The sequence below is a fragment of the Anthonomus grandis genome, chromosome 1 (assembly GCF_022605725.1).
Source record: "Anthonomus grandis grandis chromosome 1, icAntGran1.3, whole genome shotgun sequence".
NCBI lineage: Eukaryota > Metazoa > Arthropoda > Insecta > Coleoptera > Curculionidae > Anthonomus > Anthonomus grandis.
This window is the reverse complement of record NC_065546.1, coordinates 31139093-31165157: the sequence shown is the minus strand read 5'-3', so window position 1 is coordinate 31165157 and position 26065 is coordinate 31139093. Positions and strand designations below refer to the sequence as shown.

Genomic DNA, 26065 nt, shown 5'->3' with positions numbered 1-26065 from the left:
TAAAAATTTGAATACATCCAAAAATTATAAAAACTTGCATAAAAATATGGAATCTATTTTAATAATTGCAACAGTTACTTAATAGTCTTATTTCTTTGAAACCAATTAAATTATTCATAAGTCATAGGTTGGTTTGGCTCAAAAATGGCAATTTTGTCAATTTGATGCCGGGAACAAAATTTAAAATTATATAAAACTGATAAATTCCAAGTACAAAGTCCCAAATTAAGTGATCCAGAGTCCTAAAATAGGTCTTTATATTATATAAAGATTTAAATCCTAGAACAGAATTTTATGTCTACTACAAAAGTCATAAAGAAAGTATTTGACGAATATTGATTTGTTATGCTGATGGACCACCCATTTAGGGAAAAAACTGTGTTGTTAAACTAAAACTAACATTTATTTATCTAGGTATAGAAAGGTACAGGTTAAAACTCTAAAAATATTCAGTCTTTTTACGCTGCTGTTCGTCTCTCTCCTGCTCGACGACGACGATGATGCGGCGCGAGTTATAGGACAACAACCAGCATTTGCTTTTTTAAGAAACAAATTTATTGAGAACAGGGACTAACCTACTTACAACTAACGTGATTGATAGATAATAACTACATCGATTACTATAATAATTATTGTTGCTCTTGTCTATTACATTATATTTATAGGTTCTAAAAATGATGATAATACAAACTAAGCTATTTCTAAATAAAGTATGCAGGGTCGGCATAAGATAGCGGGTTAGTACCCGTAACTCCTCCCTCCTAAGAAATGAGCCCAGGGGTGAATTATATGACAATATGGCTCGCATTCTGTAGGGTTTCTTCGTCGTCACTGGTCATGGTGGTGGTTTAGTTGGGATGTTTTCTTTTGGTCTGGATTAATTTTCTTGTCTTTCTTAGCAACAGGAAGGCGGCTACAGTGGTCATCAGGATATCCAGGATGATGGTCCATACGCTAACATTTGTTATATGGACAGGTCATTGGCTGGTTTCTTCCATTTTCTCGGCTTGGATGTCCATCATGGTTAGAATGTTCTTAAGTTCATCGAAGTTTAAGCTATTGAGTTCAAAGGGCTGTAAATCAATAGCATTAGGGCAAACATTTAAGTCTAAGGTCAGCTTGGGTAATTCAATGTTGTGAAAATGGGTATTTGTATCGTGGAAACTTTTAATCTGGCGTCCTGAATTTGTATGGTGCAGCTAGGGTTTAACTCAAGGACAAGGGTGCCTTGGATTGGGATATTTTCTTTATTATGGCCACATTGTGGTCACAGCTACGGTTTTTTGGGGTGAAACAATTATTCATTTTTCTTGTTCCAGCTTCTGGGTTTTCAAAGACTTGACTTCGGTTTGAATGGCTCGACAATTTGAGGGATGTTTTGAATACAACATCATTTGTACTTCACATGGCGGATCCTCGGATACGCTCAGAGGACTATTTTCTTTGCAGAGGTAGATTTCTGTGGCTACCTCTTGACATTTGGCATTGAACATTACATATGAGTGTTCATTTAGGATAAGGTATTGACTTTGAGGGATCATTATTTGGTAAATGGAATTTAAGTGTACGGAAAAAGGGTAGAGGTGATATAGTACATAATTTTCAAGTTCAACTATAGGTACCTTTATTATAAAGAATATTTTGTTTTCCTTTGTATAACCCTTAATTTCGACAGTTTTTGAGAGTAAAATGTTCTCTGAAATGGTAAAAAAAGCCGCAAATGGTAACTTAGTTTTACTTAAGTTAGGGCCAATTAATTTCATTTTATTTAGAAGTTCTTTTGGGTCGATTATTGAGCTGTGAAATATATTTAATTTCGAGAATGTAATCGCTATTTCGATGTTATTGAAGATATCGTATATATTTTGATACGCATTTATCACTTGAGAGACAAGTATTTCACTTAAAAAGAAAGAGTATGTATTTGTATTATTCAAATTCATTTGTTTAAACACCAATTCTAGTTTTTTTATACGATTTTCTAAAATACGTTGATTATGTAACAAATTTTTGCTTATGCTTTTGAAATGTTCGACAGATTTTTTAGATACAGTTATTTGCTCATTTATAAACGTTTTTTGGGAATTTTAATTATTAGAGATTTCCAAAATAGCTTTGTCATATTTTTCAGCATCTTCTTGTGCGAGATTACCAGTTATGGATTTTATAATGGAACCTAAACCGTTAATAAGTCCACGTTTGTTTCGGTTGTTAAATAAGGGATTTAGTTGTTCAATTTGTAAGTTTACTTTAGCACTTAACGAATTGACAAGATTATAGGAGTTTAAAAAGGAGTTATTGTCAAAGAATTTATGAATTGATTCTTTTAGTTTTATAAAAGTCTGTTCTAAGTATTTGGTTTGACTCCATTGGATGTAATGACATATCCGAGATATTGGACTTCTTTCCTGAGAAACTCGCATTTATCCATTTGAACTTTAAAATTCGATTCACGAAGTCGTGAAAAAACTTGTTTTAGACGAGAAAGATGTTCTTCAAGGGATGTTCTAAATATTATTATGTCATCAAGATAAACTACGCAGATTTCGTTTTGGAGGCCACGAAGGATGTTATTCATCACTCTCTGAAAGGTGGAAGGTGCGTTTTTAAGACCGAATGGCATTCGACAAAACTCAAAATATGCAGACTTAGTAGAAAAAGCGGTTTTAGAAATATCATCTGGATCCATCTCGATTTGGTGGAAACCATTGGCGAGATCTAAAGTGGAAAAATACTGACTTCGACCAAGTTTGTCCAGAATATCGCCAATATTAGGAAGGGGGTATTTATCTCCTACTGTGCGCTCGTTTAATCGCCTGAAATCTATAACGACTCTCCATTTGCTTTTGCCAGAAGAATCAAGCTTTTTGGAACGATCCATATCGGACTGGACCAGGGAGAAACTGAATTTCGAATAATTCCTTGATCTAGCATTTTAGAAACTTGTTCCTTGACTTCTCTTTTGTTAATCTCGAGGTAGCGGTAAGTTTTAGTGAAAACCGGGCTTTCGTCTGTTAAGTTTATTTTGTGTTGAATTTGGTTTGTAAAAGTTAATGGGATTTTGTCACAATAAAAGATGTCTCTAAAATTAAAGCATAATTTTCTGAGATTTTCTTTTAATAAATTGTCATGTTCGATAGTAAGAATTTGTTCACCTTCCATTTTTAGACAAAAATTTACGTCTTAAGAATTTATTGGTTCAACGTTAAATGATTTATTTATCTTGATTTTGACGGGGGTCTCGTTAGAATTAGTGAACATAGTATATGAGTAAAAGTTAGAAATGTTTACTAATGCTTTTGGAATTTCTACTCCATTTTCGAAAATTATTGGAATGTTATAGTTTTGTGTAGAAAGCTTACTATTTTTTAGGTCAATTTTAGTGTTTAGTTGTTTTAAAAGATCAGTACCAATCAATCCATCATGTTTTTGAGAGAAGCTAAATAAATAAAATTTGTGTGAGCCACAGGTGTTAAATATTTTAAAAATAGGGATGTTAGCAACTTTATAGTGAAAGGAATTGGCGTGTGCCGTCTGTATATTAAATATCTCATTTGAAATGTGATTCCTATATAGAATATAGAATATTCAGAAATTCTAGCTTAAAATTAGAATGTTATAGATTTAGTTCTATATAGAGAAAAGAAAATTCTGTGAGAAAAATCTATGTCGAGGGTACCAAAAAAATTAAAACTCTCAAATTTTGAAGGCCGATCACTCGGTACCTGTAGGCTCCATATTATCTAATATTCCAAATGAAGGATATCCACAAGGTCTTAACTCTTATATTAGCCAAGATATGGTATTTTTTGAGGATACATATTTGCGGCATACACATAATACATATACACACATATACAACATATACACATAAACGGCATTTTTGAGAAGTTTCGTAGCTCTTTTACATGTGTTTTAGTGTCTTTTTTGTACTGTATAAGGTTAAAAAAAATTGCGGTGAAAATTCCATTTGTTTTTTTTTAATATTCTCCTTATTCTGAATTTATTGACCGCAGTATCGTAGTTCTTCTGGGATATTAAAAATTTTGAGGCTATCCTTGGGTTCAAAAAATCACCAAAAAGGGCCACGTCCAAAATTTTATACTTATTTTAAATTCTACATAAATCCTTATTCTTTTTTTATTAAAAGCTAAGCTCATCTTGAGATGGAGAATCCCCAAGAAATCCAAGTGGAATTACTCCATTCGACCGATTCCAGGCACTAAAAATTAAAAAAAAGTCATAGAATATCAAAAAAGTACTGTTCTAGGCTGATTGCCTGGGAAGTGATTCAGATTTCTGGCATAAGACTTCAAATTATATAAGATGTTAAATTCTAAAACCGAGCTGTGGATTCACAAAAAAATCATTATTCCAGGTACTCAAAATTAAATACAACTTACTGAAATATTAGGAATTTATAATTTAGATTTATTTACTGAAAAAAATCATAGAATAAGCAAAAATTTCAAAAAATCACTGGGAAACCGTAGCATATTTAAAAGTTCGAGAATATTTTAAGTACTCAAATGTAAGCATAACTGACTGAAATATTACTACTGCATAACTACTGAGTATTCAAAAATTCAAAACATTATTTCAGGAATTTATCATTTAGTAATATTTTCTGGAAACCGTATATTATACGGTTTCCAGAAAATATTAACTAATAATTTGAAAAACTATTCCAGGTATTCAAAAGTGAGCATGATTCAGGGGCACAAATAGGGAATATTTAAAAAATCTAGTAATTATTCCAGGTAGTCATAGTTAAGCATAATTTACTAAAATATCATTATACAGGGTGTCCCAGCGAAAACGAAACAGAGCTATTTTTGGTATGAAAAAATTTTTTTTTTCAAAAATCTCGGACACGTCGATTTTATTTTTGAGGGGGACAACTTTTCCTTACCAAGGCACCCTCATACCAGCAACCCCCTTCGAGGGGGTGAAATCACCCCTAAAATTCTAAATGGAAAGAGGGGTCGTATGATACCTTATTTTAAAGGTCTTTTAATTCTGAATATAACTGCCAAATTTGAAGTGGCTAAAATTATTTCTCTGGATAAAACAGACAGCTTGTCAAAATTGCCGAAACAGCGAAAATGAAAAAGGTATTGTGGACTCTTTTTTGGATAATATTTTTAAAAGAACAAGGAAATCCTATTTTCGAAGGGGTCACTTATTAATTAAGAGGCCACCTAATACCTGGAATCCTTTACGAGGGATTGAAAGCACCCCTTAAATCTTAAACAGAAAGAGGGATCGTGTTATACCTTATGTTGAAAGCGTTTTCACTTTAAATTTAAATGGTCACTTCTGAGTGACTGATGGATTTCTTCTGGATATGAAAGCCGAATAAAATTCTGGAAAAAATGCTTTAAATATACCTTTATGCCTGAAACCCTTTCTTACAATTTTTTTTATTGGATCATTAAAACATGATTAAATATTTATTAGTATTGTTAATATTATTGTTATTACACCTTATCAGCATATCATAAATAAAAACAAAATACCAAATAAAATGCAAACACAAGTATCTGAAGAATTTATTTAGCTTGCTAAATATCATTGGTACTTTTTTCATAAAGCAGCATTTATTTAAATAGTTTTAAATTATAACCCAAAATGGTTTATTCTACTGCAGAGAGGGTTGAGATGATAGAGTTTTTCTTTCGGCATAACAATTGTGCCAGTAGAATGGTACAAGAATTTAATGACCTTCATCCAGAAAAACGAGTCAACAGAAAATACGTTCTAGAAATAGTTGCTAAATTTAGGGAATCTGGCAGTGTCTTAAATAAAAAGCGTGAGGTTCAAAATGCTGTTGTTGTCAATGAAGCAATGCAAATAACTGTCCTAGGTCAACTTCATGCCGAGCCAGGAATAAGTGTCAGAAAATTGGCGACGAGAACAGGAGTAAGCAAAAGTAGTGTTCACTCATAGGATACTTAAGCATAATAAATTCCATGCATACAAAATTCATCTGGTGCAAGAACTGAATGAAGACGATTTTTACAGACGAGTGCAATTTTGTGAATCGCTTAGTGATATGATAACTGTTAATCCGCGTCTTATTTATAACGTTTGCTTTTCAGATGAATGTACTTTTTTTCTTAATGGCAACGTAAATCGTCATAACTGCCGCTACTGGTCAAATGCAAATCCGAGCCAGTTTTGTGAAGTTCATACCCAGTTCCCTGAGAAGTTAAATGTTTGGGCGGGAATCTTGGGCGGCTCCATTGTTGGTCCGTTTTTTCTGCCCGTAAAATTGAATGGAGAAATGTACCGAGATCTTTTGGAAAATGCCGTATATCCAAGAATAGTAGAAATAATGGAAGGCGGAAATCATTCTGATGATGATCAAGTCGTTTTCCAACAAGACGGAGCGCCTCCACATTATGCTGCTGGTGTGAGGCAATATCTTGATGAGATATTTCCTGATCGTTGAATTGGAAGGAGAGGACCTTTTATGGAATGGCCAGCTAGGTCACCCGATTTAACCCCATTAGATTTTTTTTTATGGGGGCATTTAAAAACAAAAGTTTACGCTACCCAACCAGACACCCTAGAAGACTTACGCCAGAGAATTATAAATGAGTGTCAGATGATAACACCTGAAGTTCTACAAAACGTCAGGCATCGTTTTGAGCAAAACCTGTATTCCTGCATGGAAGTAGACGGGGCACAATTTGAACATTTAATAAATTGACGTAATTTAAATAAACTTGTTTTATTTAAAAGACACAAAAGGAAAAGGGTAGGTATTTCTTATCTCTCCACTTTTACTGGCAGTAAAGATTGTATTTCTTGCTATTTTTATATCCACAAGATATCCATCAGTCACTCAGAAGTCACCATTTAAATTCAGAGTAAAAAGGCCTTCAAAATAAGGAATGACACGACCTCTTTTTCTATTTAAGATTTAAGGGGTGCTTTCAACCCCTCGTAAAGGGTTCCAGGTATTAGGGTGGCCTCTTAATTAATAAGTGACCCCTTTGAAATTAGGACTTCCTTATTCTTTTAAAAATATTATCCAAAACAGAGTTCAAAATACCTTTTTCATTTTCGCTGTTTCTACAATTTTGACAAGCTGTCATATCCGGATAAAAAATTTTAGCCACTTCAAATTTGGCAGTTATATTCAGAATTAAAAGACCTTTAAAATAAGGTATCACACGACCCCTCTTTTTATTTAAGATTTTAGGGGTGATCCCACCCCCTCGAAGAGGGTTACTGGTATGAGGGTGCCTTGGTAAGGAAAAGTTGTCCCCCTCGAAAATAAAATCAACGTGTTCGAGATTTTTGTAAAAAAAAATTTTTTTCATACCAAAAATACCTCTGTTTCGTTTTCGCTGACACCCTGTATATTAAGACATTTAAGAAATTATCCCAGGCATTAAAAGTAGGGGTTATTCACTGCAAAATCGTAGGATATTAAAAAAAATAAAAAAACCTTTTTCAGGCGCATTCACTTAAAAATCATAAAATATTCTATATACAGTAATGGCCAAAAGTAGAAAGACAAATAGTTTTTTTTTTAAAAATCAAAGAAAATAAAACTTCTATAATGAAGATATTTAAGTATATTATGGGCAACATAAAAATGTATAAAAATAATAAAACATTCTTTAGAAACAATCACCTAATCACCTGGTAAATAATAAAAAATAACTAAATATACGCTGTACAAAAGTAGATAGACAAATTTAAAAAATAACCAATACTCTTTTTGTTTTTCGAAGTATTTTTTTAAATTTCAAACTAAACCATCTACAATATTAGTATTTTGTAAAATACCCATTATTATCTATTACAGCCTGACATTTACGTGGCATTGATTCAATAAGATTGTCCATAAGTTTAAAACCAATATTTTTCCATTTCTGTTGCAACCGTTCGAATAATTCACCTTTATTTGAATAGTTTGTATCCCTAATATCACGATCTACAATTTCCCATAAATTTTCTATGGGATTAAGATCGGGTGACTGGAATGGCCATTTTAAAACTGGTATTTTTTCTTCTTCGAAAAATTGCTTCATAATTTTGGAGGAATGCTTCGGGTCATTATCTTGCTGGAATTGGAATCTCAATGGTAAATTGTCTTCGACATAGGGCAACATAACATCTCTGAGAATATCCCTGTACATAAACCTGTCTATTATGCCCTCTATGCGATGTAACGGGCCCATTCCATAACCTGAGAAGCAACCCCAAACCATCACTGATCCACCTCCATGCTTAACTGTGGGTTTTATGTACTTGGGATTCAAACGCTGGCCAGAAGGACGTCTAACAAATTGAATTCCTGCGGAATTAAATAAATTAAACTTCGATTCGTCGCTCCAGCAAACACATTTCCATTCATGCTTTGTCCAGTGTATATGCTGAAGGGCAAATTCCAATCGGGCTAAGCGATTCTTTTTTGAAAGCAATGATTTTTGTGCTGGCCTACGTGCAAATAGATTCTCTTCTACCAAACTTCATCTTACAGTCCTTGAGGATACATTACAAATCCCTAGAGCCTGTAATTCTATCTGAATTTGACGAGAAGTCATGAAAGGGTTATGACTAATTTGTTTTAATTTGCGTACAGCTCTAATGTCCATTTTTTTTTGGTCGACCAGATTTATTTTTTGGCTCTAATGATCCTGTCCTTTCATATCTTTTGATTATTGCCCAAACAGCTTTTCTTGTAACATCAAATCTACGAGCAATATCAATTTGACGATCACCCGCGCGATATGCATTAATAATGCGTTGTCTTAAATCAAGAGAGAATTTAATTCCGCGTGGCATGTAGCACCTTGAGTTAAAGAGAAGCAATACTATACTAATTTTATTTTATAAACATCTAGACAAAAAAATAATTCCGAAATTGTTTTTGTCTATCTATTTTTGACCAGCTATATTTATATTATTGCTTTATCTGATAGCAAGCAAAATATTTAACTGAAATTTAATGATATCTTTTTATAGGTCGCCTTACAAATAACAATAATTTAAAATCTAGGGGACCTGTGGGTAAATCTTTAAAAAATTATATGAAAATAATACTTTGTCTGTCTACCTTTGGCCACTACTATATATAAAATATTTAAATAATAAATAATAAAATATAATATATTTAAGGCATACCGAATTAAGTATTACTACTCTTGAATAATGATAGAATATCCAAAAATTCCACTCAATTAGGCATAATTGACTAGAATATTATAAAGTATTCAAAAGTTATTTCAGGAAATTAGAATTTAGTAATATTCACTAAAAACATCATAGAATATTTAAAAATTATGGCAGAAATTTAAAATTAGGCATCATTCACTAGCAAATTGCAGGTTATTAAAAAAAATCTAAGAAACTATAAAGAAACTATTTCCGGCATTTAGAGTTTATAGCAGCATTTAGAGTACCCTATTTCATCTAAAAAATCAGAAATTATCCAAAAATTCAAAAACAAAATGTTTCAAATTTTCAAAATCATAGACAATTCTGTAATTGTTTTAAGAACTGTAACTTTAGCATAATTCACTCGAAAATCTTGGAGTATCTTAAAAATATTTCCGGTATTCAAAATTAGGCAAAATTATGTGAAAAAATAATAAAATATTAAAAAATTCTATAAATTATTCTGTCCACTTTAAATTAAGAATAATTTACTGAAAAACTAATAGAATATTCAAAAAAAAAAATCATTTTAGGCAATCAAAATTATCCTTAATTCACAATGTTGAAAGCCGTTCTAGAACTATTCCAGGCACACAAACTTAAGCATGATTCTCTAGAAAATTCCAATATATTTAAAAATTCAAAAAGTTATTAATTATGGAATGAGAATCAACCTCTGCTATAGTTATTTCGATAACGAGATAACGAGAGAAAAAAAAAATTAGAATCCACAAAATTGTCAAAAATTACATTTTCACGAATTTTCAAACTGCTATTATTTTTACAAATCTGCTCAGCGCATATGAAATATGGGTTCTGTCATTAGAATTTCATGGAAACATTTATATTTTGTCAGATCCATTTTCTCATCTTTTTAAAAAGAATGGCAATATCATAGTGCTTCCGAGATTTAATAACTTTTAAGGCTTCTGTTGGGCTTAAGAAATCACCAAAAAGGATCAATATGTAAAAGTCGTATGTCGTTACTTACCTTCTTCATCATAATCATATTTATTCGTGTTTTTTAGGCAAAGTTAAGGTCATCGTGGGAGTTGGAGAATCCCCCAACAAGTCCAAGTGGAACAACCCAATTCGACCGATCACTACAGCAGGTAGATTTGGAACTTTTTTGGCAACCCCCAGTAACAATGCCCTCTTCATCATCAATGGAAAATCGAGAACCATTAACTGCGAAATAAGCGCTTTAAATAACCCATCGCACATCGTATGGATTACCCAAATATATCACTAAATGTCCGCTTTAGATAGCACATAAAATTATTATTTTACCATATAGCGTGCAAGTTAAAATTTAAAAGACTAAATTTTAATTTGTTTCTATATTATATAATATTATATGGTTGAAAATCAACAACCGTTTGCCTTATTTACAAATTATTTTTTACATAAGAAAGGTGCCATATAATATAAAACATAGTAGCTCATCATATTTTAAATATTCTATATTATACATGACACTTTCACTCGTTTAAATAATACAATTTAATGTGTTTTTTTAATTATATTCTCTTTCTTTAGGATATTTTGATATGCAATTTAATCAATCAAGCTTAAACTCATGCCAAATTATACGGTATATCAATTTGCATATCAATTTACTCATTATACAGCCATAATGCCCAATTTCTGCTTATTATAAATAAATATGTATATAATAATTATTATGTAATTACCCATTATATTTAGAGATGATAAGACACATTTTTTGAATACCTTAGGGTTAGATTAATAATAATAATAATTATAATAATAATAAGAATAATAAATGGAAAATTATGTTACTTTAAAATTTAAAGCCAAATACAATAACGATATAAAGTAAAAATTATTTAGACTTAGGCATAGGTACAGGGTGGCTTTTACAAAACTGAAAAATCAGCTTTTCATTTATCAGTGATTGCCCTGTATATAAAACAGCGGGAATTAAATTTTATAAAAAAAATATCTTAGGCTTACAAACGTTAACTGTGGTATGTTGTAGTAAAATTATAAATGTAAACTCGTTTTGCAAAATAAAGAAAACACTAAATCCAATTTGAGACCTTTTTATTTTTAGACTTAAAAAAATCTTAGAATAAAAAAAAAGCAAAAACATCATAAAAAATCAAGGAATATTGAAAAATTCCAAATATTATTTCCGGCACTCAAAACTAAGCATAGTTTACTGAAAAATATTAAATATTCTGAAATTGTTTGAGATATCTGAAAAAAGCATGACTCACTGAAAAATCATAGAATAGTCACAAATTCGAAAAACTATTTCACTCAAAATTAAGTATAGTTTACTTGTTCAGTTTTCTTAAATTTTCAACAGTTTGAATCAAGTAGTTCATTCTTCATTCTATTTTAAATTTTCATTAAACTTTAAACTTTAACTCAATTTCGCTTGGCTCACTGTGTAGAAACAGTTAGTTTAAGTATTTCTATTCAAATGCATCCAAAAGAATGTTTTGAGGCCCTATAAAAAGGTGCGCGTCCAACATACTGAACCCAGTTCGTTGAAACCCATTATCAGAAGAAGTAAATCGCTAAACCGCATCGTTCACGTATCTAGGACCACCTGCTACAATCCCGTGTTTATGGGATAAACCTCATTTCGTACTGAGAAAAAGCTGGCCAGCTAACGCGAATGAAAAACTGTAATTGAGAGAAAACCAGGTAAGGTCTCACAACCATTAATTGCCAAAAAACAATAAATACAGTCCACTTTTCTCAACAGTGAGCTTTCGATACAGTACTTTCTTCGCAAAAATAAAAATCAAATAAACATTTTGGTCACTTCGACCCGATTTTTTTAAATTATTATATCTTTCTTAAATTGCAGTTATTTGTTGATTACAAATAATTTTTTTAATAAAGAGTTGTAGCCTTCATTGTTACAGGTCGTTTTATGCTCAGGTTTTGCTGGAATTTGTTTTTTGGAACATAAATTGATGTTAGGGCCAAATTTGAACAGCGGCATCACCGCTCGTAGTTAGTTTAATGAGAGTCTTCAATAAGCTCACACCACGACGCCGTTCCTATGTACCAGTCGTTACTTTTACGGTTGTATTTAATATAAATATTAAAGTTATTACAAATAAATTATACAGTCCATATCGAACCCTTCATTTTGGTCCAGACGAACCGGATTTGAGGTAGAAATTACATTTATTGTGGCAAATTTGGTGCCTGTTGTCGCGGCCATTTTTGCAACGCCTTCACGAGGCTATTTTTGGAGCCTACTACTGCTAGTTCCCAGGCCGGAATTTGCAAGTTTGTTAATGGTTTGATTGCTAAAGTGGTAATCAGGAAGACATGTAAGTCCGTTGACATTTATTACTTTGGTCAGTCTATTTGGGTTATTTTATTGTTCAGTTCTGGTAGGTTTGTTTAGTGAAATACGTACAATTACATTTTATTTATATCTCAATAGTTAAAATGTCAAATTTAAACAAACTTAGATTAAAAAGAGGTGGTATTAAAGGTCAGTTGACAAGACTTAAACACCATTTTGATGCCCTTGACCTAAATAATATTTCTGAATTGGAGGTTACTCAACTTCATAGTCGCCTAGACAGAGCCGAACCTCTCTTGAGCCAGTTTGAAGACATTCAAAATGACATTGAGGTAGAGTTGAGTGCCGCTGATCAGGAAAATGTAAATATTGATGAAATTATTGAAAAGGAATCTTCAGAGAGACTTAGTTTTGAGGAGGAGTTTTACTCTATTATTAGTAAAATTAAGATTGTTGTTAATAAATTTAAGTCATGCAATATGTCACATACTAGTAGTTCAGGTAAAAGTGCAAAGGCGACTTCCAGCATTGTTGCAAGGTCTATTCACGATATACCTGATGTACCGGTGACAGTCCAGAGCACTGCAAATACTCAAACTTTCTCTCAGTTGGAGCCATCAGCTCAACCTCAAACTTTCTTTCAGTTGGAGCCATCAGCTCAACCTCAAACTTTCTCTCAGTTGGAGCCATCAGCTCAAACTCAAACATTTTCTCATACTCCTATGTTTGTTAAGCTGCCTGATCTAAAGCTTCCTATGTTTTTACGGAGCCTATGAAAAATGGCTAGAGTTTAGAGACTCTTTTGTTGCAATGATTCATAATAATTATAATCTAAGCGATGTACAGCGTTTTCATTATTTAAAATCATATTTAGAAGCCGAGCCTCTGCAGGCTATTGCTAATTTATCGGTAACAAATGACAACTACTCTGTTGCCTGGTCTCTATTGGTTGACAGGTATGAGAATAAACGATTAATTATCTTTAATTACATAAAGGCTTTGTTTGAGTACCCTGCATTAACTAAAGAATCGCATAATGATTTGAGAAAGTTATATGACTTGTTTAACAAGAATTTGCGCTCGCTTAAAAGTTTAGGACAAAATACAGACAATTGGGACACTTTGATTGTCTATTTACTAGTAAGTAAATAGACAATTCGATTCAATTTCACGGAGAGAATGGGAGTCTTATCAAATTTCAGGAGAATTGCCCCAGTTTAAAGATGTAAATACATTTTTAAAGGCAAGATGCGAAATTTTGGAAAAATTGGAATCTGTTAAACAGCCAAGGACGTTGCCGCGTACCGAAAATAAAGTTCGTTGTCACCATTCTACCACGTACTCCCAAAAGCAAGCCAAATTTGTTTGTTATTTCTGTAAGAAAAATCATTCCGTCTATCGGTGTTTTGCCTTGAAAAAATTGGATGTTAAAGCTAGAAGTTCAGCAGTAAATAAATTGAATTTATGTGTTAATTGCCTTAATCCCTCTCACACCATAGAAAATTGCTGTAGTAATTCAACTTGTCGCCAATGTGGACTCAAGCACAACACACTTCTTCATTCATCAAGTAGCCATACTCCGGACGATCAACAGCATAATAGGCGTGATGCCCCAGACGCAGGTGAAGCAGTCGCGGAGCCGATGACGACACTTGTTGGTCATACGAGTGGACAGGGGACGACGTTGTCAGTTTTATCGACGGCGAAAATAAGAGTTTGTGATTCTAACGGAGCGATGTATGTTGTGCGTGCATTATTAGATGCTGGATCTCAGAGTAATTTTATTACGGATAGTTTGGTAAATAAATTGGGTTTAGAGAGGCATAAGATTAATTTTGATGTTATGGGTGTCGGTGAGGCTCTGACGACCACCGTCAACTCCAGGATAAATTTAAATATTTCTTCAATTAATGGACTTTTTAGCGATTTTATTTCTTGTCTTGTTATTTCCAAAATAACTCAATTTTTACCCACGACGTCATTTGATGTTTCGCAGTGGAATTTGCCTGCTGATTTGGAATTAGCCGATGATTCCTTTAACATACCAGGGCCAGTTGATATCTTATTAGGAGTAGACATCTTCTACCGTATTTTATTAAATGAACAAATAAACTCACCTGGTTTGCCGGTTGTACAAAAAACGAAATTAGGATGGATCTTTGGCGGTCATTTTAATAAGAATTTTAACAAAGTTGGTTTTTCAGAAAACACTGTTATTTCTTGTTTTTCTAGAGATATTTCAAATGAGGTTATTGATATGCAGTTGACAAAATTTTGGGAGTTAGAACATTGTCCAGAGACATTAAATCAGCTATACTCGGATTCTGAACAGTTTTGTGAGGATCATTTTATGCAAAATTATAGTCGTGATCATAAAGGTCATTTTATCGTCAAGTTTCCTTTTAGGGATATTGTTAGCAAAATAGGAATGTCTAAGGAAATGGCTGCTAAGCGTTTAACATTTTTGGTGCAGCGTTTAAACAAAAATAAGTCTTTAGAAAGAGAGTATATTGATTTTCTGAATGAATACCGGGACTTAGGGCATATGGTTAAAGTCAAAAACTTCTCTATCAGCGACGTCGATTCCAGGTTATGCTATTATTTACCGCATCATGCAGTTCTTAAAGAATCAAGTTTGACGACAAAGCTTAGGGTAGTTTTTGATGCGTCAGCCAAGACAGATACTGGATTATCTTTAAACGACATTCAGTATGTGGGCCCAACTATTCAAAGAGATCTCTTGTCTATACTCTTACAGTTTAGAATTTACCCATTTGTCATTAATGCAGATATATCCAAGATGTATCGTCAGATACTTATTCATCCCGATGAACGACGATTTCAAATAATTTTATGGAAGGATCCGCAGTCCTCGGATGCTTCTATTGAATGTTACGAGCTACAGACTGTTACTTACGGTTGCCTCGTCGCCATTTTTGGCAGTCAGATGTCTAAAGCAGTTGGCATTAGATTTTAAACATGAATTTCCGCAGGCTTGTGAAATTATTTTAAACTGCTTTTATTTTGATGATCTTTTGGCCGGAACCTTTTCAAGTGCTGAACTATTGCAGCTTCAACGAGATATATCATTTATTTTGGAGTCTGGAGGTTTTAAATTAAGAAAATGGCTTTCTAATAGGCCTGAATTGCTGCCTAAGTTTCATGTAGATAATGAAATATCTTCGGGTATTTTGCAAATTGGCCAAACTGAACAAAATAAAACTTTGGGTATCATTTGGAATGCTTATAGTGATACTATTCATTATTCGATAAAATCATTTTCTGGTAGGGGCATTCTGACCAAAAGGGTAATTTTGTCAGTAACAAGCCAAATATTTGACCCTTTGGGACTGCTAGGGCCAATAGTTGTCGTTGCAAAACTTATTTTGCAATCTTTATGGCAAAGCCAGCTCTCTTGGGATGAGCCAGTACCGGCAGTTCTTACTGAAAAATGGATACATTTTTGTGAAGACCTTCAAACTCTAAATGAGTTAAAAATTCCAAGGTTTGTTTTATGCAATGGTTTCCTAAAGGTTTGTTTATATGGATTTGCAGACGCCTCCGAAAGGGCCTATGGAGGCTGCGTTTATATAGTAAGCTCTACAGAGGATGGGGTTGTGTCTTCTAATCTATTGTTATCAAAGTCTCGCATTGCCCCAATTAAGACTATAAGTTTACCTCGCCTTGAGCTGTGTGCTGCGTTGCTTACTGCAAAGTTGGTGGATAAGGTGAAGGAATCCATCAAGTTAAACATTGATAAATGTTATTATTTAACTGACTCCACTATTGCTCTTTGTTGGATAAAGGGCTGCCCAAGTCGTTGGAAAACATTCGTGGCAAACAGAGTCACTAAAATTCAGGCCTTAACCAGTTCGATTGATTGGTTTCATGTAAGGTCAGAGGAAAATCCTGCCGACTGTCTATCCAGAGGCATGTCAGCCCAACAACTTTTAAATTTTGAGCTATGGTGGAAGGGACCCGTGTCTTATTTTTTATGCTCAGATAATTTGCAAGAGTTCCCAGTTGTACCACAAGAAATACCGGAGGAAAAAGTTGTTTCCCATTCGTCTATTGTCTTCGAGGCACCTGATTTTAATTTAGATAAATTTTCACAATTAATTAAATTACAAAGGGTGTTTGCATATGTCTTAAGATTTATTAAAAATTTGAAAGATAAAGGGAAATTCTGTGGGCCTCTGTCTTGTAGTGAACTTAATTTCTCGTTACAGAATTTGTTAAAAATTGCTCAAAAACAATCGTTTCCCAGTGAATATCATTCCTTTTTAAGTCAGAAGAAAATAAAAATGTCTAGTAAACTCTTGAGCCTTAATCCATATATTGACAGTGATGGTTTAATAAGAGTAGGTGGTAGGATTCAAAAGGCGAAGGTTTCTGAGGAACAAAGGCATCCTGTAATTTTACATAATAAACATTTTTTAACTACTTTGATTATGCGTCATACCCATGAACGTCTTTTACACTGCGGTCCACAGCAGTTGTTATATACTGTAAGACAACAATATTGGCCAATTTCTGGTCGTGGCCTAGCTAGGTCTGTTGTTAGACGGTGCGTTATTTGTTTTAAGGCTAAACCAGTAACTGCTGATTATATTATGGGAAATTTACCCGAATGTAGAGTATCAGCGTACCAACCAGTGTTTACATATACTGGTATTGACTACGCAGGTCCAATTGAAATTCGGGACAGAAAAACTAGAAATCCCAAACTTTTAAAGGCGTACATATGTATTTTTATTTGTATGAGTACAAAATGTATTCATCTAGAGTGCGTGACAGATCTCACAAGTCAATCGTTTATTTTGGTTTTGCGGCGATTTGTTCACTAATTTTGTCGGGGCCAATTCAATTTTACGTCAATTTTTTGAGTCCAATTCTGATAAGATTGATTCTGCTTTGTCTAGTGAAGGTATTAACTGGCACTTTATACCTCCCAGGGCTCCTAATTTTGGCGGGTTATGGGAATCGGGCATTAAATGTGTTAAGTATCATTTAAAACGCGTAATTGGTGAAGCTAAACTTACCTACGAAGAGCTTAGCACGATTTTAACGCAAATAGAGGGAGTGTTAAACTCCAGACCTTTATCGCCATTGTCAACGGACCCTGAGGATGTGACACCTCTGACCCCAGCTCATTTTCTGCTGGGAAGACCGATGACAGCCCTTCCCGATGATGACTACAAGCAAGTGCCTGAAAATCGTCTTGCCAAGTTTCAGCGACTTCAATCAATCGTGCAACACTTTTGGGAGCGTTGGAACAAAGAATATATTTCGGAGTTGCAAAGCCGGGTCAAGTGGAAGAAAAATCATCTTTCTTTGTTGAAGCTTGGATCGATTGTGCTGATTAAGGAGGACAATTTGCCGATTTCAGCATGGAAGCTAGGTCGAGTCACAGAATTACACTACGGTGAAGACAAGGTCGTACGAGTCGCCACAGTTATGTGCAAGGACAGGACCTGTTGTAAACGGGCTGTTACAAAACTTTGTGTGCTGCCTATCAGTGAAAATAATTTAATAGAATAGAATTAATTTTAAAATATGTTCTGTTAATGCCTGATTGGTATTGTATTTTATTTAAGTTAGTTTAATATTTTTTCTTAAGGCTAAGGCACTTGTAACAATTTAAATTTATTTAGTTTGCTTGTTTTTTATATTACTAATGTTGAAATTGATATTTCAAGGCGGGCGGCATGTTAGGGCCAAATTTGAACAGCGGCATCACCGCTCGTAGTTAGTTTAATGAGAGTCTTCAATAAGCTCACACCACGACGCCGTTCCTATGTACCAGTCGTTACTTCTACGGTTGTATTTAATATAAATATTAAAGTTATTACAAATAAATTATACAGTCCATATCGAACCCTTCAATTGATAAAAACATAAACACCGCAAATATTTTTACCTCTTGAACGTTTCTTGGTGCTTGGTGCATGGTCGTATTTACAGGGTGACTCAAACATAAATTAATACTTCGAATTCACTATCGTCACTTTATTAAAGAGTAACGAGTGGTCATTTCTCTATATATTCCTTACTTGTAGTTACTTAAGTTTCTAAGGAATTTTTGTGCATTTACTGTGCATAAACTATTTAAAATGTCTGATAAATTAAAAAAGGCCAAACTTCTTAGACAGAGTGAAGCGAACCGACTCTCGGACTTGCTTGATATTTCTAAAAGTGCAAAAAATGATAACTCTAATCATACAGTTTTTAAGCTGCGTTATGGCTTTTTAGAGTCCATTAAATTAGAATTTTTTAAACAGCACAATATTGTGATTGGTTGCATCTTAGATGATAAGGAATTTATTATACAGGATCGCCTTAGAAGTTCATTTGAACGAGATTTTTGGTGCATTAAATCAACATATTTGGACTTATTCAGTGAGCAACTTGGCTCTCAACCTTCCTCCTCGTCTTCAGTTTCTCGTAATCAATCACATGTAACTTTACCAAAAATTGAAATTCCCTTCTTTTCCGGGAACGTCACACAATTTGCAACTTTTAAAAATATGTTTGATGCGCTGATACATAACAATGGCAGTTTGAGCAATATAGAGAAATTTAATTATCTTTTGAGTTTTTTGCGTGGCCAACCGTTTATATTAATTCAAAAGATACCCATGGCCGACCTTAATTATTCAACCGCTTATGAAACACTGGTAAAACGTTACCAAAACACTCGTTTAGTTGCAGCTCTGCATTGGGCAACTATCGAAAATGCTCCAAAGCTTACCACAGAAAATTCCAGTGATTTACGGCAGCTTTTGGATACATTTTCGGATAATCTTTCTGCCTTACGTAATCTTCATTTCCCTGTAGACTCTTGGGATTTCATTCTAGTTAAGATGTTACTTAAACGCATTCATGTTTCTGTGGCTACTAAATTTGAACTTCAGTACGATCTAAGTGTTACCCCTTCCTTTGCTCAACTCACTACTTATTTGCATAAGCACTATGCGGCTCTTGAAAATGTTTGTTCCACGCAAGTTCATGGAAAGGAGAAAAAACTTGCGAAGAGAGAGGAGCATTTCTCAATTCAAAAAGTTTTCCTTTTCAGCCATGATCAATCCAAATCAAGTCTTTGTAGTCTTTGCAAATCAAATCATAATATTTATTGATGTCCCAGCTTCCTGGCAAAAGGTCCACATGACAGATATCAACTCGCAAAATCTTTAAAAATGTGCATAAATTGCTTAAGCATAAATTCTCCTTCTGTTAAAGACTGTAAACTTGTCATAAATGTAAACAGAAGTATCACACTTTGTTGCATTTCGAAAGAAACACTGGCTCTGGTAACAACAATCATGTTATCTTCACTCCCCACTCTACTGCTTCTCCTATTGATAATGATGCACGGTCATACTTGCCCCCTGATCTTTCAAATTCTTCGCCTTTAGTCGCAAGTAGTATTAATGATAATGATTTGATTAATGTTTTACTATCCACAGCTCTGATGGATACGTTAGACGGATCTGAAAACTTTCAAAAAGTTCGAATATTATTGGATTCGGGTTCTCAACTTCATTTTATTTCGCAAGATTGTGTTAGACGCCTTGGGCTTTCTCCTTATAATTTGCCTTGCTCCGTTCAGGGTGTGAGTAAAACCCATGTACCTAATTGTTCAAAAAGTATTTTCACAAAAAATCGCCCTTGTAACAAACTTACCTCTATTATTGATTTAGAAGCAGCAGTTCTTCCAAAAATTTGTGGTAGTTTACCTAAATCCCCTTTGCCTAAAGGAACATGGCCTCACTTACGCAATGCTGTGCTGGCTGACCCTACTTATAACATCCCCGGTCCTATTGACATGCTAATAGGTGCTTCTTTGTTGCCTTATATGTTGGAGGAGGGTCGTCTTAATGGTCAATGAGCCTGTCGCTATTAACACCATCTTCGGCTTTATTTTGATGGGTAAAGTGTCGTCAGGGTTTTTGCCCCATGCTTCACAGTCTCTCGTTTACTCTAATACGTTCATTAATGATACAATGCAAAAGTTTTGGAAAGTTGAGGAGGTACCTCCAGTCAAGACTTTATCTCCAGAGGATCGAAAATGCGAGGAAATCTTTGCTAATTCTACCTATCGCAACGATAATGGAAGATTCGTAGTTTTCTTGCCATTTCAAAGCCAGGATCCTGAGTTTACTAGCAGTAGAGAATTAGCTGTGCGAAACTTTTTATCGCTAGAGCGCAAACTCGAAAGGAATCCGAAGCTCTAACTGTGATTACTCTGCTTTTATGCAGGAATACCTTAATCAAAATCACATGGAACTACTACCTTCAGGGGACATACCACAACGGTCATTTTATATCCCACATCATTGTGTGTTAAAGGATTCCAGTCCCACCACTAAACTTCGCGTAGTATTTAACGCTTCAGCAAAATCTCCCGGGGACATGTCGCTTAATGAATGTCTTTTCCCTGGACCCAAATTACAAACTGATATTTTCGAGTTACTTCTTGGCTTCAGAATTCATAGTTTTGTTTTCACAGCCGATGTTCGCCAAATGTTTAGGCAAATTTTAATAAACCCGGCACACGCCGATTATCAAAGAATCGTGTGGCGCTTCTCCAAAGATCAACCTATCGCTGATTACAGTTACTTATGGGCTAACTTGTGCACCTTATCTTGCCATTAGGTCGTTATTAGCTTTAGCAAAAGAGGAAAAGATTAATTTTCCTGAAGCTTCCCAAATTATTTTGAGGTCATCTTATGTTGACGACGTCAACGGTGGCTCAGAAACCATTGAGGGAGCGAAAAATCTTCAAAAGGATTTGATATCTCTTCTTCAGAAAGGTGGTTTTGAAATTCGAAAATGGTGTAGTAATGATCCTCGTTTGTTGGCTGATTTTCAACCATCTTTTCTTTATAATGAAAGTCTTTCACTTAATTTCGATTCAGATAGCCCCTTGAAAGTTTTAGGTCTTCAGTAGAATCATTCTCTTGAAGTTTAGTTCAATTGATAAAGAATGCACAAAACGAATACTTTTGTCTAATTTAGCAAAGAGTTTTGATCCTTTGAGATTAATTTCTCCCTTAACTTTTCTTGTTAAGCACTTAATTCAGCGGTTATGGTACTTAAAGCTAGGTTGGAATGAAATGCCTCCAAACGGAGATCGTTTTTCTTTGGAATAAATATTATTCGGAGATATCTTCTATATCGGAATGTAAAGTTCCTCGTTGTTTGTTCCCTCTCAGTTATAAGACCATAGAAATTCACGGGTTTTGCGATAGCTCCGCAAAGGGCTATTGCGCTGTAATTTACCTATGCTGTTTAACTCCTGATGGAGAAGTAGCCACTCAATTTGTATGTCATTTGCGGTACGCCCACCGTGCAGCACGGTGGGCGTACCGCAAATGACATAAGAAATACCTTTTCTGAATATTTTGTTAGCCCAGAAGGCTCTTTGCCTTAGCAGATGAATAAGATCTAAACTTGTAGCATAAATAATAAAACTAACTTGTACTTACTAATTTCGTCTTTGGTTTGCGGATCCATACTTTCAAAGTTCGGCTCTAAAATAACGCACCATGCATGCATTCTTTCGCATAAATTTATCTTTGGACACATCCTAGGATTTATCCCACAAGCATTCTTTACTTTCTACAACTTCTATTAAAGAATAGATGTCGTATTTAAATTTTTTGGCCTTTTTTAATCGATTGTTTTATGGTATGCTAGGCTAAATGACAAATAAAACAATACCCGGTCGAACGGCACGGTATGACTGAAGTATATGGACAAGATCACACATGATTTGTATTTCTGGCACATCGGCCCGTCAAAATCTCGGTCCCCGTTTTAGCGGTCGCGCCGAACTACTCGAAATTTCGACGGCCGGGATGACGGCGCTAGAATGCATGAACAGGTGGGCATAGTAAATGTATGTATCGCTAGTTCGGCCCGTCGCGTCATCCCGTTTTCGGTGACGGTTCGATGACGGCGGTGGTGGACAAACGCCCTAAGACTGCAAAAATATAAAGGCTACCATGAACTTTATAGTCATAATTTCAAACTTTTTTTCTTATTTTCGTCTTCCTCATTTCATTGAGATCATTCACGTAGCATAATTAATAACAACGAGAGACAGATGGCGCTTTGTGATGAATAGACGCGTGCTAGACAGCTCTAAGAAATCTAAGCTTTTTAATAATATTTAAAGTATTTTAAAGTGTAAGTTTTGTGTGCGCAAGCCGGGGAGAAGTTTTTTTAACCGGATTAAGAGAGGAAATTGAGCCATGGCCTCTAAATCAGCCACAAGTGTAAAGGAATTAAATAGCCGGGTTGATCAACTGTCAACTGAGTTTAATGTTGGTTTGAGCATGCTCCGAGAACAATTCTCGCAATTTAAAAGCGCGGAAATTTCAAAGGCGCGAAGCCAGGAGGATGAACGCTTCAGCCTACTTGAGGTCCAGATTGACAAATTCCAAAGGGGGATCAATGCATCTCTGCAAAGTCTAACTTTAGACATTAACAATCTAAAAGTCAACGCAGAACGACAAGAAAATAAGCTGCGCAATATGCAGCTTAAATACAATGCGGACTGCCTTATAATTCACGGGATGCAGGAAAGTAACAAAGATCTCGAATCAGCTGTACAAATATTTAGTGAACGGCTAAAAATTGACCTAAATAAAAACGATATATCTCACTGCGAGCGTATGGGTAAAAAAACACCTGCCTCGCAGAAACCCAGACCAGTTATGGTTCGGTTCTGTCGTAGGTGGTCAAGAAATCTAGTGTTTACAAACAAAAAACTTTTGAAAGACTCGGGTTATATGCTGACAGAAGTTCTTACTCCCGAGAACCTTAAGGTGTTTAAGTGTGCTCGCGAATCTTATGGAAAATCGGCGTGGTCATATAATGGTTCGGTTTATGCTTTTATCTCAGGTGAGAGGAAACTTATAAGATCTTCTAATGACCTTTCTCCATAGATTAGCAATGTATTTTAACTTATAATAACTTTACTGCCTCTTTTAGTCACTAAGCTGGTTATCATTATTTTTTTTTCTCTCCTTGAGTTATATTTCTTGCTTAATGAGCTTAAATATACATATAAGGTTCTGAACATTCATTTCGGAAATTTTATGTTATTATTAATTATTTTGTTCTTAAATGCCCCAGTTCTATTCAACACTTTAGATACCTGATAATCATATTAATTGAACATGAATGTCGTTTTTTTTTTTTTTTTCTGAGTTTATATTTTTAATAATGTAGAGTGGCATTATGCTATAGGGGCACCGTGCCCAAAACTTCATGCAAATTCATACCTAGGAAGGTTTGCGCCAGTATAGTAGTTTATAATATCTTTTCTTGCTTTCTTATATATTTTATAGTATAGTTTTTTTTCTCTTAGTAAAACTTTCACATTTGCACAATTATATAATTTTCCTTTCTTTTAAAATTAATTTACAACCACTTTTTGACTGTATAAATATAGAAGTGGAGCTGTTTTCATGCAGGTAAATTTGTGAAGAGCTTGAGCTGCTGTTTTCTTTTATTTATATTTTTTTCTTTGCTTTTGCCTTTTGCAGTGGTTAGGTGGGATTAACGTTTGTAAATTTGTTATAATATTTATTTAATTAATAATTAAATTGACAGCTACTAATTTTGTAAGCCTATCTCTGGTTCAGTATAGATATAAATAATATTGATAACATAATACTTCTTTTATATTACTTACATATATACTTACATCTTTTATATTACTCTTATATTACTTCTTTTAAAACATATAACATTTCTGTTTTTGTTTTGATCATTTTTTTTAATTTAACGCATTTACTCCTTTAGTTGCATAAGTTTCATTTGGTAATGAAAAATGTCACTATTATACTTGTATATACCTGTGTTCTCTTATAAAGCATGAAGGTTGCACAACTCAATGTAAGATCGCTTTTCAATGGTTTTCAAGAGTTTACCTCATTGGTTGTTGAACATGACTTCGATGTTGTTATGTTAACCGAGACGTGGCTAAATAATAATTTATCTGTTAATGCACTGAATATCCCTGGCTACTGTTTTTATCACAAGGATCGATCTGGTAGAGGTGGGGGAGTTGGTGCCTATGTAAAATGTAATCTAAAACATACAACTATTCGTTTTAATTTTCAAACATCTGATCAACTAGAATACATATTTTTAAAAATTACACTTCCAAATAAAAATATAATAATTGGAGCTTTTTATCGACCACCTAACACAAATATAAACAATATGATAAATGATTTTGAAAACATAATATCTGAGACATTTCTTCAGGCAGATATACTTTTGTACCTGGGAGATTTTAACATTAACTTTTTTAATTTATCTAATCCTATACTGGATACTTTTGAGTCTTATGGTCTGCAACAGCTTATAAATGAACCTACTAGAGTGAAGGAGATCTCAAGCACTCTTATTGATCCTATATTTATCAATAATTTTGACATAGTAAAACAATGTGGAACGATATCTGCAAATAGAATTTCTGACCATAATTTAGTATATGTTAATATGTCTCTTAATATTAAAAAAGCACCTCCTAGAATATTCTCTTTTAGATCATTTAGAAATTTTAATCAACTAAATTTTGAAAATGATGTTTTAAATATGTCGTGGCATCAAATTTTATGGAAAGAGAATTTAGAAAGTAAACTAGAACTTTTCAACCATTTCATTATAGAACTTTTTGATAAACATGCTCCCATAATAGAGGTCCGAGCAACAAAACCAAAAGCTCCCTGGTTAAATGATGACATTCGTCACCTAAAAGTATTGAGAGATAAAAGTTGGCAAAAGTATAGAAAGACTAGATCGGACGCTGACCATTTACTCTATAAAAATATTCGTTACCAGACATTATCTGCCACTAGAGCTGCAAAAAAGAGATATGTTATAATTACTTCTCAATTAAACAATACAGCTAAGCTCTGGAAAACTCTTCAAGCTTGTTCGCTCACAAAAAAAAACACATTATACCGAGTAACCTCTCAAATCCTAATGAAATTAATAGTTATTTTACATCCTTTTTGCAATCCATATCAAATCCTTCAAATAATCAAATTTTATATTATAACACCCATATATTCAACCCAGAAATAAACTTCAAATTTTCTTTAGCTACAATAGATGAAATACACTCCGCTCTACATAACATCCGAACTAACGCTGTTGGTACAGATCAATTTAATGCAAAAATGCTAAAAATATGTAGCCCTTTAATAGATCATATAATTTTACACATTATTAACACGGCCATAGAGAAGAAACAAGTCCCAACAATCTGGAAAACTGCTCTGGGAATCCCACTACCAAAGAATAGTCAAACCTCCCATTTTTCTGAGTTAAGGATCATAAGTATTCTTCCCACCCTGTCAAAAATTTTTGAGCGAATCCTTTATAACCAAATATTCACTTATTTCACTGTTAATAAAATCCTGCCTGATAATCAATGTGGATTTCGAGAGAATTTTAGTACAGTATTTGCTTTAGCATCTGTGCTTGATGATATATTCAGGGCCTGCGATGAAGGCTACATAAATATTTTGGTACTTCTAGACTTCTCCAAGGCCTTTGATATTCTGG

General features: G+C 33.9%; 1 protein-coding gene across 5 annotated transcripts in view; it reads left to right on the top strand.

The window, feature by feature from the left end:
• LOC126742578 (follistatin-related protein 4-like) overlaps nt 1-11232 on the top strand; it is a 483850-nt gene extending 472618 nt beyond the window's left edge. For all 5 annotated transcript variants that reach the window (XM_050449341.1, XM_050449339.1, XM_050449330.1 and 2 more), the window contains one exon: nt 10206-11232. In XM_050449341.1, the coding sequence (XP_050305298.1) occupies nt 10206-10429 (224 nt within the window). In that variant the 3' untranslated portion in view covers nt 10430-11232. The remainder of the gene's footprint in view (nt 1-10205) is intronic.
• Nucleotides 11233-26065: the final 14833 nt, after the last annotated feature.